This window comes from Genypterus blacodes, unplaced genomic scaffold (assembly GCF_046128005.1).
Source record: "Genypterus blacodes isolate CSIRO-AG114 ecotype Tasmania unplaced genomic scaffold, CSIRO-AGI_Gbla_v1 ptg000348l_1, whole genome shotgun sequence".
Classification (NCBI taxonomy): Eukaryota; Metazoa; Chordata; class Actinopteri; order Ophidiiformes; family Ophidiidae; genus Genypterus; species Genypterus blacodes.
Window position 1 is genome coordinate 53,708 of NW_027467132.1, and position 14,905 is coordinate 68,612.

Consider the following 14,905-nt stretch of genomic DNA (forward strand, 5'->3'; position numbering starts at 1 on the left):
AAATAAAATCTAAGTCCATTAACAATACTTTACTAAACTAAGCAGAATGTTGTTTTGGTTAAAATAATGCACAACCCAATTCGTTGTGATAACTTTATTTAAACAGAGAAATTAAAACAGAAATAAAACAATAACAATATTTTTTTTATTAGTACAATCGACCTAAATGTACATTAAACACGCCAGAAAGGTAAAATAAACACCAGTGGGTCATTGTTTGTGAAATTCATGACCACTGCCGATGACAGCCGATTTCCGCGACTTGTAGTTCCTGTCAGCCGGTGTGTTTACGTGGGTAAGTGACATTAAGAGGTTATTACCGCAATAAATGGGCCATACTACAAATGAACAAATTTAGGACAGCGTTGGATCATTTAGATGCGTTGGTATGTTTGGAAACGTGTTAATTTAAATCGCTGAAAACGCTAATAAGTCACCGTATGGCGTAACACGTGAGTGCAGGCTAGCTAAGTGGCTAACACACTTAGCTCTTGAAGCTCGGTTCGTATGGTTGTGTATCGTACCATGTGACTTTGTAAACATTGTAATGAGCGCTTACAATGAGCGTTTGTGTGCGCTTATTGAAGCTCCTTGGCGGCAGGATGAAGCTGGAACTGTCCCGTGTGGTGCAGGGGGGTAGCCGGCTGGGTGTCCTGAAGGGGCTCGGCAGGACGGGGCAGCACTCTCTGGATGTCCCAGGCTGCCTGCTGTACACACGCTGCGGCTCAGCGCCCCACCTCACCCAGGACACCCTGCACACCCTGAGCACCCTCCCCTCTGTCACCCAGGTCACCCTGTCCACGATGTAAGCGGAACACACACGTATGGATCCATCACATAGTTAACTCAAATGGATGTCAACATAAGTTTACCCATGCAGGAGATCAATGGAAACAACTTTATTTACTTATTCTTTTTGCTACAGTGAATGTCTTTAGTTTACATTGTTCTTTATGTTTCCTCCCAGAGCAGAGCACCAGGAGGTGTTGGAGGAGTGTAAGGATGGATTCAAGAAGTTTGCAGGTACAGCCAAGCAACATAAATCAGTCATACATTGTGATGACACCCTATATTACTCATGTTATGGAAATGTATAGATTGTTGAAATATGTATTTGCAGTGAACTGAACATCAGGAAGTGTTGTGTTACAGTATAATTTCATTTATAACGTAATTAGAAGACAGGTGACGCTAGATGAAATGGTTCGGTATTGGTGTTATGTTGCATTCTAACTTAATCAATTGGGATCTTCCATATCTACTGCACGCTCTGTCCATACGTGGCGTGGCCATGACACCAGGGTGAGAGTTCATTCATGTTAAGTGCTGTGATTTAATAATTTAGCAGAGAAATTCCTTTATTTAATAAGGGAACAGCCTCCCATTAAATATCAAGTTGTTCAAATCCAGAGGGATTTACAGAGGTCAGGTCTGAGCTCAGCGCTGGGTTAGGATGGATGGATGTTAGTGGAAGGCGGATTCCTCCAGATATGAATGTGTTATTGTTGGATTTGAGTGTTTATTTTGAGGCTATTTGGTTCCATGCTTTATATTTATAGGATCTGATTCAAAGTTGTGCAGCATTTAAGCTCTGATGTGAGTGTGTGGACAGAACCTCACACAGAACCACAGCAGAGGAACACAGAATGAAACAAACATGATGTTTCTGAATGTACTGTATGTTTACTTCCTAATTTAAAAGCTGATTCACGCCTCATGTAGACCTGTTTCTGTTTTTAAAAACATTTTTAAAAAATTCCCCTAGAGGTGTGACCTCATTTATACTGTAACTCTATGGCACTGAGCTTCATTCTGCCACTGGCAACCAACATTTTAAATTAGAAATGTAATCACAGCAGCCGTTGCGTGCTCGGAGGGATCAGGGACAGAAAGGGAGAGCTCTGATTTGAATAATTAGAGAGGAAGAACATTTGCTCTTTTGATCTTGTGCTGCAGCTGGGTTGCTTGTTGATGAGACCACACCTGGTTCATCTGCTGACTCAGAGCTGTCAGATGAAGATGAAGTAACGACCCGTCTGCCTCCATCGCCCTGCTTCACCCACCATAACCCTCTCTGTCTTGTTTTGACCGTCAAACTGTGGTTTTGATTTTCCTGCCAGGGCTTCATGAAACAGTATTGTACTGCTCGCTCCACGACCCCGCCGCCCCGTGTCCCACAGGTCATACCACTAACAAGGTGAGAGGTTTGGCCGTTTGTCGAGGTAGCAAAGTTTTAGCTCCTGCTTGTGTGTGTTTTTAAATCAAAGCACCCTCCCTCTGTGACTAGACCGTGTCGGTGTGGGGCAGCGGCGGGCGGATCGAGCTGAGCGTGGCCAAGTTCATGGCCCTGCAGAGGGCGGTGCGGCCCGACTGGTACCAGAGCATGGCGGACGGCGAGACCTGGCAGGAGAACACCTCTCGCAAGAGGGTCCGCAAGTCAGTGGATCGGACTCTGGCCCACCTGGATGAGTGTCTCCTAGTGCACCACAACACACAGGTACACACACATCTAGCAGTCTCTGAACACTCAGAGATCGTACAATGTTACACCGTAGACAAAACATTTCTCCTGTGCTCAATTTTCTTAACTGTTGTGTTGTTCTGGACCTGCATTGTTCTGTAGGTGGTTTCATATTATGCTGTGTGCTCTTATGGGCCTTTCGGTGCCTTTATGTCTTTGCTTCATATAGATTTTATTTGTTCTGCTGTTATGTTATTGCCCGGCTGCAAACCAAATGCCCCCGGGTTTAATAAAGGCAACATATTGAACGATTTTAACTACAGAGTGCGGTTAATGCTCGACAACAGAATTGCGCTGTGCTGTTTGATTGCGACTGCCTCCCCACACACACACACACACACACACACACACACACACACACACACCACCCACTCTACCTGTCCTTCCACGTTACTGCTGTGAAGTCCTTGTACATTATTGCCGTACCAGAAATGGAAAAAAAACAAACCTTGGTTCACATGAGGCGAGGTGACGGCGCTCTGACGGCCTCGTCTCTAATGCGCCCTCATGAAAAGAGCCATGAGGCCGCCGCCATCATGTTTCTGTTCATCTTTGATGTTCCTCTCTGGGTATTTCGTTGTCTGTCTCTCTAGTCAAGGAAGTTCTTTCAACCTGTTTGTTTGTACGCCTCTCTGTGTCTACACCAGGAGCTGGAGGGCGTGGAGGTGTTCGGGGTGGTGGAGGGAGGAGACATCCTGGAGGAGAGGGTGCGCTCGGCCAGGGAGACGGCCAAGAGACCCGTGTCTGGATTCTGTCTGGACGGCCTCCAGACGGGCTCCATGAACCAGAGCCTGAGGACGCAACTCATCACCGCTGTCACCCAGGAGCTGCCAGAAGACAAACCCCGGTCAGCGCCGCATAACTGTACATACATCACACTGATGAAAGCGTCCTTTATCTGTACCATCAATCAGCGCTTATGCCTCCGTCCAACAATTTATCTTCAGATCTTGATTTATGAATAGAAACTGCTTGATGCAAACCTCGCACAATCTTCAGAAGGTGCTCTAAAGTTTGTGTGCAGTATTTTATTCGCCGTACTTGCTGATGGGAACGTGCAGTTTTAGATTTTTCGCTTAAACCTGGATGGAAGCTAGTGAGACAATCCAGGTGTACTTCCTGTACCATCCATTGGAGGGCAGTCACAACTCCCCAATCAGTGCCAAACGCTCCATCACGACACCCAGAACATCTCTGTCAAACAGTGAACCAATCAAAGATGTCAATCAAATGTCCCTCAGCCCTCACACACATTTATTGATTACCCAAAAAGCAATTTACTCAATATATTCTTTGACTAATGACATAATCACTTTTTGGTGTTGGGCATTAGCTGCTTCATTTATCTTCATTTAAATCCTGACTCCCCTCATCACTTTGCCTGATACAGTGACGCCCATCTGTTCTCTCCTCACTGCAAGAGCTATGTGACCCCAGCCAGGACTGACTGAGCCCCTGCGCGTGTGTGTGTGTGCGTTTGTGTGTGTGTGTGCGTGTGTGGCTGGCTTAATTAATGAGTTATCACCCTGGATTGATTGTGTGTGAGATCCCAGCATGTGTGGCATCCTGCCCAGTCCCCCTCACAGTCAGCAGACACGCCCAGCCTTAATGGATCATATCACCATCAGTTCTTCTATTCTTCTCTGCTTTCTAACCTCGTCTGACATTCCTCCAATAGCTTTGCGGCGCAGGGAGAGTGCGGCTGGATTCCTGCTAATTAACTCGTGGCCGGGTGGCAAAGCTGTGTGTTTTGTGTGTGTGTGTGTGTGTCAGATTCGTGACAGCAACAAGAACACAACACAATATTACACTGATTATAAAGCACCAAACTCAGACACAGGAAAATAGTAATAATAGAGACTTGATGCGCTCTTTGATGAACTTTTCTAACTCTGCCAGTGCTTGAACTTGTTTGCCAAACTTTAGAATAATAACTAAATGAATAACTAAAGCAAATTCTCTGAGGATGAAAGAGAGACGGCCTACGCAGAAGGACCAGAGTCACTTTACGTCCGTAGTCTTTGAGGGACTCGTCACTGGAGACTCACCCGCTTGACTGCACCTCACCTGGAGCGGCTCAGAGTGTGTGTGTGTGTGTGTGTGTGTGTGTGTGTGTGTGTGTGAGCGGGAGAGAGAGAGGGACTGTCAGGAGTAGGAGTGCGTATCCAGGAGCTCCCTGTGGGCTTTGCTGGTCTTGCCTCTGCACAGACTCATCATGGATGCTGTGGGTCAACATCCCTGTGGGTTAGATTGTGGCCGGTGTGGAGCTCCGTGTTCCCCCCGGAGCGAGTGGAGTGGAGTCATTATCGCATGCTAAATTTGGGTTTGACCTTGCACCCCGCAGCCTCCAGGTGGCCTAGCGGGGCGCCACTTACCTGAGAGCCATGCAGGGAAAACAGAACAGCGCTGCTTGTACATGTATTATTCAAGGACATTGATATCTGGCATTTTTGGGGGAATTACATTATGTTAAATGTTGAATGTTGCATTGATGTGTTTGAGTTCCTCCATCCGGTCCTGCTTAGCTCCTTGCTGTGTGTGTTTGTGTGTGTGTGTGTTGCTGACTGTCTCTTCTCCGCACGGCGCCCCAGGTTGCTGCAGGGCGTGGGACGGCCCGACGAGGTGCTGGCCTGCGTGGAGGCAGGGGTGGACCTGTTCGAGAGCTTCTTCCCCTTCCAGGTGACGGAGCGAGGATGCGCCCTTTGCTTCAGCCTGGACGTCTCGCCCGACCCGGAGCTGGCAGGTACAGCGCCCCCTGCAGGTGTGGTACATCGCTTGCATTTCATGTTCTCCTCAGACACTGTTGTTGTTTCATTACACCAAAAATAAGGTTTGCAAATGAGACCTTTTGGAATTTTGGCGAGACTTTTTACAAGTCTGCGCTCCTCCACACCAATGACCTTTCATTTAAAGCAACCTTGCCTGAAGCAGCAGAATGGAAAAAGTCCATAATGAGGGGGGGAAAATTAATAACACTGGTGTGCCTCACGATCTGCCTGCAAGCTCTCCAGAAACATCACATGTCCCCCTGCGTTCATCTGAGGTTTGAGGATCCCTCAACCAAACCCAGAGAAGTAACTATGAAAGAATCTTATTATGAGCACAGCAGGCAGATCATAACTCTTAATGGGATCGAGTCGAGTCGCTGTGGCAGAGATAAGAGTCCTGCATGTCAGAAAGATGTAATGGAGCCACTCATCTCACCGCAGAGGGGATTTCATCTAATTACAACGTGTTTAACCGGCCGTTTAGGGAGCGGGTAAAATAAGCTGATATCTGCTGCGTGAACGACTCTCGCCGGCCTTTAGAGCAATTTTTGAAAGAGTGTGTGTGTGTGTGAGTGTGAGAGTGAGAGAGTTGGTCCTAGCTTTCTCAAAACGAGGGGAGTTAAGGTTTTCGGTGAAATTACAGCCATGTCTAAAAATGAATGTGTGTGTTTGTGGGGGCACGTTCAGCAGATGGTGTGTGTGTGTGTGTGTGTGTGTGTGTTCCGTAGCCCCAGGACTGTTGAAATAATTGGGCAGAAAGAAATACAGCTGGCGAAATGAAATCAATGGCTGAACGCTGTAGCAGCTTCCATTAGTGAGGTGGGATGAGGTGAGGCAAGGGGGCGGAGTCACGCCGAGCGGCCTGACTGTTGTCCCGAGCGACCAGATACAATCATGTCGTGACGGACTTTCTTCTTCATTAAAAAAAGTTGCTCGACAACTTGTGTGAGCGTGGATCGGTGTGTCCGGCGGCGTGGAGAGTCGGACGGCACCGATCGATTCGTCACAGGGGGCGTAATGGAGTTCAGGGGAGGTGAGAGTCGCAGCAGTGCCTCCTGGGAAATGTGGACAGAAACGTTCAATTCCTCTCTGCGTTTTTCTGCCTTTGCTTCCCTGTGACACACATGCAAATACACACGCACACACGCACACACACACACACACACAAACACACACACACACACACACACACACACACACACACACCTCCTCAGTTCATGCTACCCCTCGACTATTGATCCTCCTTGGACATCCTCAGCTCCATACAGACTGTAACTTCCGTGTGTGTGTGTGTGTGTGTGTGTGTGTGTGTGTGTGTGTGTGTGTGTGTGTGTGTGTGTGTGTGTGTGTGTGTGTGTGTGTGTGTGTGTGTGTTGTTGTCATCAGCTCCCCAGACACAAAGTGCATGACAGTTAAGCGGTTTAAGTTGGTAATTAAAGTATAGCCGCTGGTCAGACATGAAGGTCACAATTTTGCCAGCGATAATTATTTTACAATGATTCCAAACGTAAACACTGCAGTGTCCTAGATTCCCCCCGAGTTCTGCGGTGTTTAACGTACGACTTAGTTTAGGGACAAAGTTGTGACGTGATCGGCTAGGAGTGCGTTGGATTCACCAGATTGTTTTGTTTCAGCAGTGCTGCGAGACGATGAAGAGCGGGACACAGCAGGGGAGACGCAAGAAAACGGAGATCTTAATCACAGCGATCAAACACAGATGACGTCCTTTGAGATTGACTTGAACGAGAAGAGGTTTGTCATGGCCGGTTCTGTTTGGCTCCTCCCGCTCTCTCATAAGCTCTCTGACAACTCAACTTCGGTTCTCGCAAACTCTGCGCAGGTACCACGACGACTTCAGGCCCCTGGTGGAAGGGTGTGGCTGCTACTGCTGCAGGAACCACCAGAGGGCGTACCTGCACCACCTGCTGGTGACCAACGAGCTCCTGGCCGGGGTCCTGCTGATGATCCACAACGCCGCCCACTACCACGCGTTCTTCGCCGCCTTGAGAGAAGCGCTGGCCGACGGGAAACTGGACCTGCTCAAGAGACGGCTGCTCGGAGAGAGACGGGCGGAGACGGGAACGAAGGACTGAGAGGGACACGAGGTTAAACAGACGGAGGGGTTGATGTGGAGAAATTGCAAATGGGATCCGAGTAGATAAAGACAACATTTAGCTTTTAGTGGCCAGGGTTTATCTCCAAGTTGCTCATCATGCCACGCCCTTAAGCTGTTCTATCGATCCGAGCAGATGCCTGGGAGACAGATTCAGGGTCGGTGACTGAAGAGGACGAACTGGGACGGGACATCAAGATAGTGTGTGTGTTGGGGGGGGGGGGGGGGGGGAGGGTTGTGTGAAAGCAGTGAGAGGATGGATGGGAGTGGACTATTGACTGGGCCTCTATTCCTGTGTGTCATGGTGCTATCGCAACTTAGCGGATGACTAATGTCCCCGAGACTCATTGATTTATAGCAGCGCAAACCAGAGGGAAAACCAATTAACTCCAATGACCAGTTATGGCAGCGGGAAATGAGAAACGTGACGTCTTTCTGAAATATGTACATTTCCTTATGGATCAGTCTTTGTCCTGTGTGTGTCCCCTGTGATGTCACCTCACCTCGACCATGTCAGGAACCGTGTGTGTGTTCTAAATGCTCCAGAAGTATTTTTCAGGTTTCGATTCTTTCTAATAAAATTGACTATCATGATGTAATGGAAGTCTGTCATTTTGCCGTCAGTACGTCTCGTCCGTGTGACTGTGTGCGTCACACACACACGACCACCTTCCTCGGCGCATGCAGATGTTGCCGGTTGTCGTCCCTGGGGTTTTTGGGGAGGTTAACTGAAGGTTTGAGTTGACAGCTCGGCTGCTCTCGCCCCGCTGAGGAGCGATAAAGAGCAGATAAAGATACGGGTCTCCACTGCCTCTCCTGCTGAGACGGAGGGAGGCTTTTTGAAGGTGAGGGGACGTAATTGACTGCTAGACTGCGCAGATGTCTGTGGGGGATAGAAACAGACTGGGGAGAGGAGAAAGTGTGACAATCTCCTACGACGGCGATGAGGGTTTTTTTGTTGTGGGTTATCTTAAAAACACCCATCAATTATAAAGGAGGAGGTGGGGGGATCGCCGCAGCTTGAGAAAGTAGGCAAAAGCGTTTAAAATACCAACTTTTTAATGTCTGTGGGGGAAAAGGTAAAAGGCAAAACAAGCAGTGACCTTTTGACTTCATATTAATGTTTAATAGGGCTGCTATTAACTAAAGGTTTGAGAGGTGAGAGCTGCTGTTTTTTTTATTGCAGCAAAATATAGAATGTGAGGTGAATAAATGTATGATAGAGGAAAATACTTTAAAGTTTGACTCTGCTGAAGTATCCCTTCCCTTCCCTTCAGGTCAGTCGGCCCCTCCAGCTGATGGTTTGTCATTTTGTCAACCCGGTGTCAGAACAAACAGTCAGGATTCAGCCTAAGGCCAGGAAGAGCATCAACTAACGTGCAACCCCAAGGAACAAGTCGCTGGATTTACCTCTCAGGGCAATAAATGTGCTTTGTAAGTATTTTGGACAAAGTTGTCAAAAAGAAAAGTTGACATTGTGCGGACAGATTTCCCTTTTAAGTGTTAGAAAATCATCATAAAGCATAAAATACCAAACTTACAGACGTTATGAGTGTGTATCCTTGTTGGAGTGTGAGGTTTGTGGTCGTGCGTGTGTGTGTGTGTGTGTGTGTGTTCTTGTGTTCCTCATTCAACGGCTGCAGCTGGGCATCATTCTATGTAAACGAGGTCTGAATGACGGTCAGCAGGTGGCCCTCATCGCTCGTTTCAACCAATTATACCAAGCGACGGAGCTAAAGTTCACGGCCTGGTCTTAAAGGGGCACGCCACTGATTCTGGCCATGGGGAGCACTATTCGGCAAGTGAAAACAGCTGTAAATACACTGAAGAAAGGGCGTTAATTCTGCTATTACCTTGTCTGCATGTTCAATGGAGCTCATTCTGGCCATCAGCATCACAGATATTACTCTATGTTGTTACTAACAGGAATGAATCTGGAACATTCACGTTTCATTTAGCTGTTTTGTGCTTTCTGGTTGGATTTTTGGACTAAATTGGGTCACACATCCAGGGTAGAGCAGACCTCCTGCTCTGTTAACCGCTCTGTTCATGCAGGCTGTGAAGGTCAATGTCTGGGTAAGGGCTGCTTGATCGTCTCTCCACCAGGGAGGGGGGGGAGGCGTCATTCATGCGAGGGACTTCCTCTGGGTAAGTACAGTAACTCTCCCCCTCCTATCCCCAGGTGCCTGTTGCTACAGCGCCACCCAGTGGACAGGACAGTTATGGTCTGCATTTGTTTTTAGTAGGAAAGAAACGGTTGTCGCTTATGATAGAACTTATCAATGTGTCCCCTCATAGTGTATTTGATTTTCTCAAGTTCAAGAAGAAACTGTGTGTCTTTCAGCCATTGTTAGCAAGCAGAGACGTGACGCTGATCATTTGTTTCGTGTGGTGTTTAGATGACGTGATTTGAGTGGAGTTCCAAACATGGCGATATGTGGAGAAGGTTGAAACTGCATTCCCAGGTTGGTGGACATTGTGTTAAAGTAACAAGACCAGTAATTGTGTAACCTGGGGCAGAAGAAAAACATGTGGCTGAGATTGCAGTGTGGGTTTCAAAGTGGATTGTGTGTATAACCTTAAACTGCCACAAGCACAGGGCGTGATAGTGTGCAGTTTGCGTATTACTTCCTCCCACCAGTCCGTGTCTCGTAGGAGTCTGAGCTCACTCTCCTATACGCCCCTTATTTTAGAGTTAGATTGGTCCTCTAGGTCCAGGATGCAGTGATAAATCTCTCTTAGTCGTGTCCTGAACGTGAGCAAGTCTTCCCACTTCAGTTGAGGAGGAGGGGAAGCGAAGTGTCTTATTTGGAGGTGCTTAAATATTTGGTTTTGAAGGCAATCTGTGTTTTGTCGACAGCCGAGAGAATCTGTGAAAACTGTTAAAACACCCACTGAGAAATGAGCAGAACAACATAAATCGACACAGTCTTGATTCTCTTGACAGTTCCTGACCTGACGCTCCATCCCCATGGTAACCCTTGACCGCCGGCTGCTAACCAGCTCCGGAGAAGCAGCCGAGGTTGCTAAGCGTGGCTGCGTGTGATTGCTGTCTAAAAAAAGGAGGCCGCCACGCGTTATTACCTCCCCTGGGGTATTTTCAGGATTCATTTGTAGACATAAATCATCAGCTGACAATGTTTTAAATCAGTCGGGACCTTCCGCCCCTGTTGGATACCCCCAGTGAATATTTGATCAGGGCCGTGACTCACTGTATCATAATGTAGAAGTGTCGGTTCAAGTGCTGTTGAAATATAGAGAGAAGGTCAGAACACATTAACGCTCCAGACTGGCTGGTTAACACACGCCGTGGCCTTTTTGGACCGGTGTCTTGCCAGTACATCTTAATGGGATGTGATAGGAAACCTCTACGGCGTACCAGCCTACCTCTCCGTCTGAGAAGGTGCGTGGACCGCTTCTCTTTGGCGAGTCTCATTACAATTTGTCTGCTTTAATCACATCCTGTAAAACGTTTGGATGTCAGTGAAACGCTGCGGGATTAGAACTTTCTTACAATGGGGACCCCTTTATTTTCTGCTGGTTTGACAGGTTCCCCATATGAAACAGGCTTCTATTTTTTAATTAAACTGAATAATAAAAGGTTATAAAGTTAGAAACATTTTTACACACTGCAGACTTAGAGTGCAGAGGACAGACACGGACGATGTCATCATCTAATCTAATAATTCTTGGAAAAAAACGAGTTTATCAAATGTTTATTGAGTTTAAGAGTTTGTATTTGAAGGACACTGAGGTTTTCAGTGGAAGGTCAGGTACCATATTCTCTGCTTTTTGTTTTTTTTTATTGCTCTGCCGCCCTAGAGGTCACAGGAAGTTGAAGGAAAGGTCAGCTGTGTTTGGTTTAGTAGGACAGCAGACGGATGAAAAGGCCACGTATGTCTCGACCTTTACTGATGAGAACCACAGGTTAGATCTCTGAATAGGGCCGGACCAGGGATCATTCGGCCTAATTTCAGACCTCAGCCTCGCTTGTTGAAGAAAGAAAACCACCAACAGCACGAATCCTCCACGCGTCGCCTGCATAGGAGAACAGCGTGAAGCTAATGTCATTTCCAAGGATACGCTACTATTCCTGGAAAGGCAGGAGTTTGAAAATGCTCTTACACAATGAGTAATGATTGGGGAAATGCAGTGCCGCCTGCATGATAAACACACGGCACACAATCTCCAGGGATTTGTTCAGGCGCCCATATGGATTTGTAGAGGGGATCATTTGCAATGCAACCACCAAGTAGTTATGTTTGATTGCCGCATCGCTGCACAGGTTAATGTTTTCAGCACTATTTTGAAAGAGTAAATAATGAGGAGGGCCCAAATTATTATTATTATTATATGTATTTACTCCCAGGGATTTCCAATGCAAATTCCATGTATTTATTCACAGGTTTGAAGCCATAAATAAGGTGTTCTGTGTTGGTTGTTTGACAATAATGCGCTATTTCCTTTTGTATATTCCTCCTATACATTCAAGTGGATTCAATTACAGACGATGGTTTCATTCTGTAATTTGCTGGATTCAAATAGGAGGAAAATTGAATATCAAGGCAACACAGGCAACACAGGTAATCAAGCGTCATTAGAGTTGATTGGATTCACCTGCTGTGGTTTGAGTTTGAACACCGTTTGGATCGTACCATCGGCACGGTGACAGGGAGGCCTTCGCTCGACGCAGAGACGGATTGTAACAGTCAAATCACGACGAGCCGGAGTCAAATCCATACATAATTGATGACTTTTTGAACAGAACTTCAATATTCAATTAAGTCACAACAATGTCTCGCGGAGGATGAGGGGGGCAAACGAACAATCTGGCTCAAAACACACCCATTCACACTTGGTGGAGTTGGTTGATTTTAACTAGCAGCAGCTGCCTCAGTGTGCACATGATTACACTCTGCTCCAAGGAAAACCCCCCAAAATAAAACACGTAGTGAGTTTGGAAGCTAGTGACATGAATACAGAAGACATGAACCTTCTTTCCAGCTGTAAACCTGCATTAATGCATATATTTTTCTAATGAACATTGATTCAAATGACGTGTGTGTAATGGCTTCTGTCACTTGCTTTCAGCATTTTACTGGAGAAGCACCGACATCTGCCAAGTCCAGACAACATGTGCATTGTTCTAATAACAATCTGGCCTGCAGAGACAGAAACAACGACGTAAACATCAGACCTCTCTGGATCAATCTCCTTAACTATTACAGATACAGACATCAAAATCGTTTCCGTGCTACTTTGGTGTCTCTGTGCAGCAACGGCGTCCTCTGCTTTATCTATAGCTGCTGCACTTAAAGCTGCTATCAGGTGTGCATCAGAAGTGAGGACATGGAAAGTAACACTCATCGTCACTGACAACCATGTGCCTTGTTTTCAATAAATGCAGAGTGTAAATAATCCTCATTAAGTATCTGGGAAAAACAGGCATTCACAAGCCTTCCTTTCTTCTTTGTGCACAGGGTGTCACATGTGTCGGTGCCCGGGGGAGGCTGGGCATCATGTGACAATCAAGCCCAAATCAATTGAGTTTTGCGTGTAATGACAGCCTAAAGGGCGCCAATCTGCAGTGTGACTCCTCGTCTTGATGGGCTTACATGCCGAGCTCTGATTAAATGCAGCTCGCCTTCTCAGGGGGGTTGAATGTTCCGCCCGTGATGAAGTGGAACATCGGTTGAGTTTGCGTACAGGGACGATTACCCAATGTTGCACTGGCCTGTTTGTGGCAGCGACTATGTGCACCCCCCCCTCTACCCCAACCACTTTTGTCAGACACGCCTGGGACGACGAGGAGGCAGGGAGACCAAAGAGGGGAAGAGTAAAGACAGCAGCCTTTGGAGATATGAGCGGCCACGGCAGAAAGTGAATTCATAAGCAGTGTGGAGCAAAATCACTCTGATCTCAAACATGAGGGTTCTGCTGTGTGTGTGTGTGGGGCTTTCAGAGCAGAACAAGGAGTTCAACCAAAGAGAAGGAACATCAATAGGGTGGTTTTATCACGTATGTGTCACGTATGTTTTACCATATAGGTGTTACATATGTGGTAAAAGCCTTCCTATGTTGCAGGGTGCTATGCAGAGAATTTAGAGAAGCAGTTCTTGCTCCTTTTCAGATAGACGTTGACATTCATTAAAGCTGAAGGTAATTCCATCGTCCCTGGATCATTTGGAATGGTTGCTCGGGCGTCACGCTATCCCCAACGTTCCCCATCTGGGAATACCCGCATTCATCTGCGTCTACGCTGCCGGAATGGCTGTCAGACACTTATGCGAAGACACAAATCTCCCTTGTCGTCCAGCGCTCTTCAGGTTGTGTGAGAGCCTCACTTCCTCCCCACTGGAGCATTTCGCAGAGCTATGATGACGGCTGTGTGATCAGCCAGGCGGAGGATTCTGCATATCAGCAAACGTGGAATATTTGCCTCTTATTTTCCAGGTACATCGGTTTACACAAGCAGATTCATTTGAAATGCATAAGGTGGGGCCTCCATATACCCACATCCAATCTATTCCATCCAACCGGCTGAGGCACAGAGGTGATGCCCTTGATTCTGCATTGAATGCTATAGAAATGCAGTTTTATGCTATAATATACTGATATATATATATATACTCAAAATATTGGTGACCTGCCACAACAAAATTGTGGAATAACTAAAACCAGATTCAGATTGTTCTGATTTATTGTCTAAGTGAGAGAAAGAAACACAAAAAAGAGGAATTAAGCACAAAATACAATCATTTAAGAATCACAACAAAGGAATTGTCTTGGATACAAAAGAGAGAGTGAATGGCAGAAGAAGACGAGTAAACTTCATGTGTAACTTAAATAAAATGCACCTTTGTTTGTGGAGACATTTACAATCAACCAAATGTGACTGTTCTCACACCACCGCTTTCTCTGCAACTGTGTGTGTGTGTGTGTGTGTTTGTGTGCGCGCGTGGTTGCGGATGATGCCGCTGCTCTTTGGCTGAGCCGGATGCACACTCGTGGCCAGCTGGGTCGTGTTGTTGTTATGGTTGTTGTCGTGTTGTTGCTGGAAATGTGGAGGTCAGACACAAAGTTAGCTAGAGGGGCAGAAGAACAGCTGGGCAGCTCTGGATACGCCTGCAGCTGAGCTAGAGCAGAATCAAGGCGCTCTGTGTCTGATTACTAAAGTGTACTTGTGCACATGTGTTCATGCATGTACTTGTCTTCATTAGTTTCTATCCCATTCTGCATGAAACCTCTCCTCCTATACGACTTGCCAATGATGTTGATCCAGCTTTTGGAATCAGACGACAGCCAGTGGTTGAGGGAAACCTCTTCACTTCCACATCTGATCCTCATTAAAATCCCGCACACACACTTTCCTCCCTCTGATTTAACCTACATATCAACTGCCACGCCGCTCAGGGCCCAGGGGGAAGTGAGATGCAGGAAAAATGCAGATGCTCTGGAGATAAGATGGCACAGCAGACAAATAGACTCGCACCGCCTGCCAGA

The 14,905-nt window shown here is 46.8% G+C and overlaps 1 protein-coding gene across 4 annotated transcripts; it reads left to right on the forward strand.

Moving 5' to 3' along the window:
- Positions 1-243: 243 nt before the first annotated feature.
- On the forward strand, positions 244-7,983 carry qtrt2 (queuine tRNA-ribosyltransferase accessory subunit 2). 4 transcript variants are annotated; one of them, XM_076138169.1, is made up of 9 exons: positions 244-295; positions 588-805; positions 968-1,023; positions 2,121-2,197; positions 2,288-2,497; positions 3,169-3,368; positions 5,113-5,282; positions 6,924-7,041; positions 7,130-7,983. In XM_076138169.1, the coding sequence occupies exons 2-9, from the start codon at positions 603-605 to the stop codon at positions 7,380-7,382; spliced, it is 1,287 nt and encodes a 428-aa protein (XP_075994284.1). In that variant the 5' UTR covers positions 244-295; positions 588-602; the 3' UTR covers positions 7,383-7,983. The 4 variants fall into 4 exon arrangements, with proteins under 4 accessions (XP_075994284.1, XP_075994285.1, XP_075994287.1 ...); XM_076138170.1 differs by having other exon boundaries at positions 6,927-7,041; XM_076138172.1 differs by having other exon boundaries at positions 5,113-5,264.
- The last annotated feature ends 6,922 nt before the right edge of the window (positions 7,984-14,905 follow it).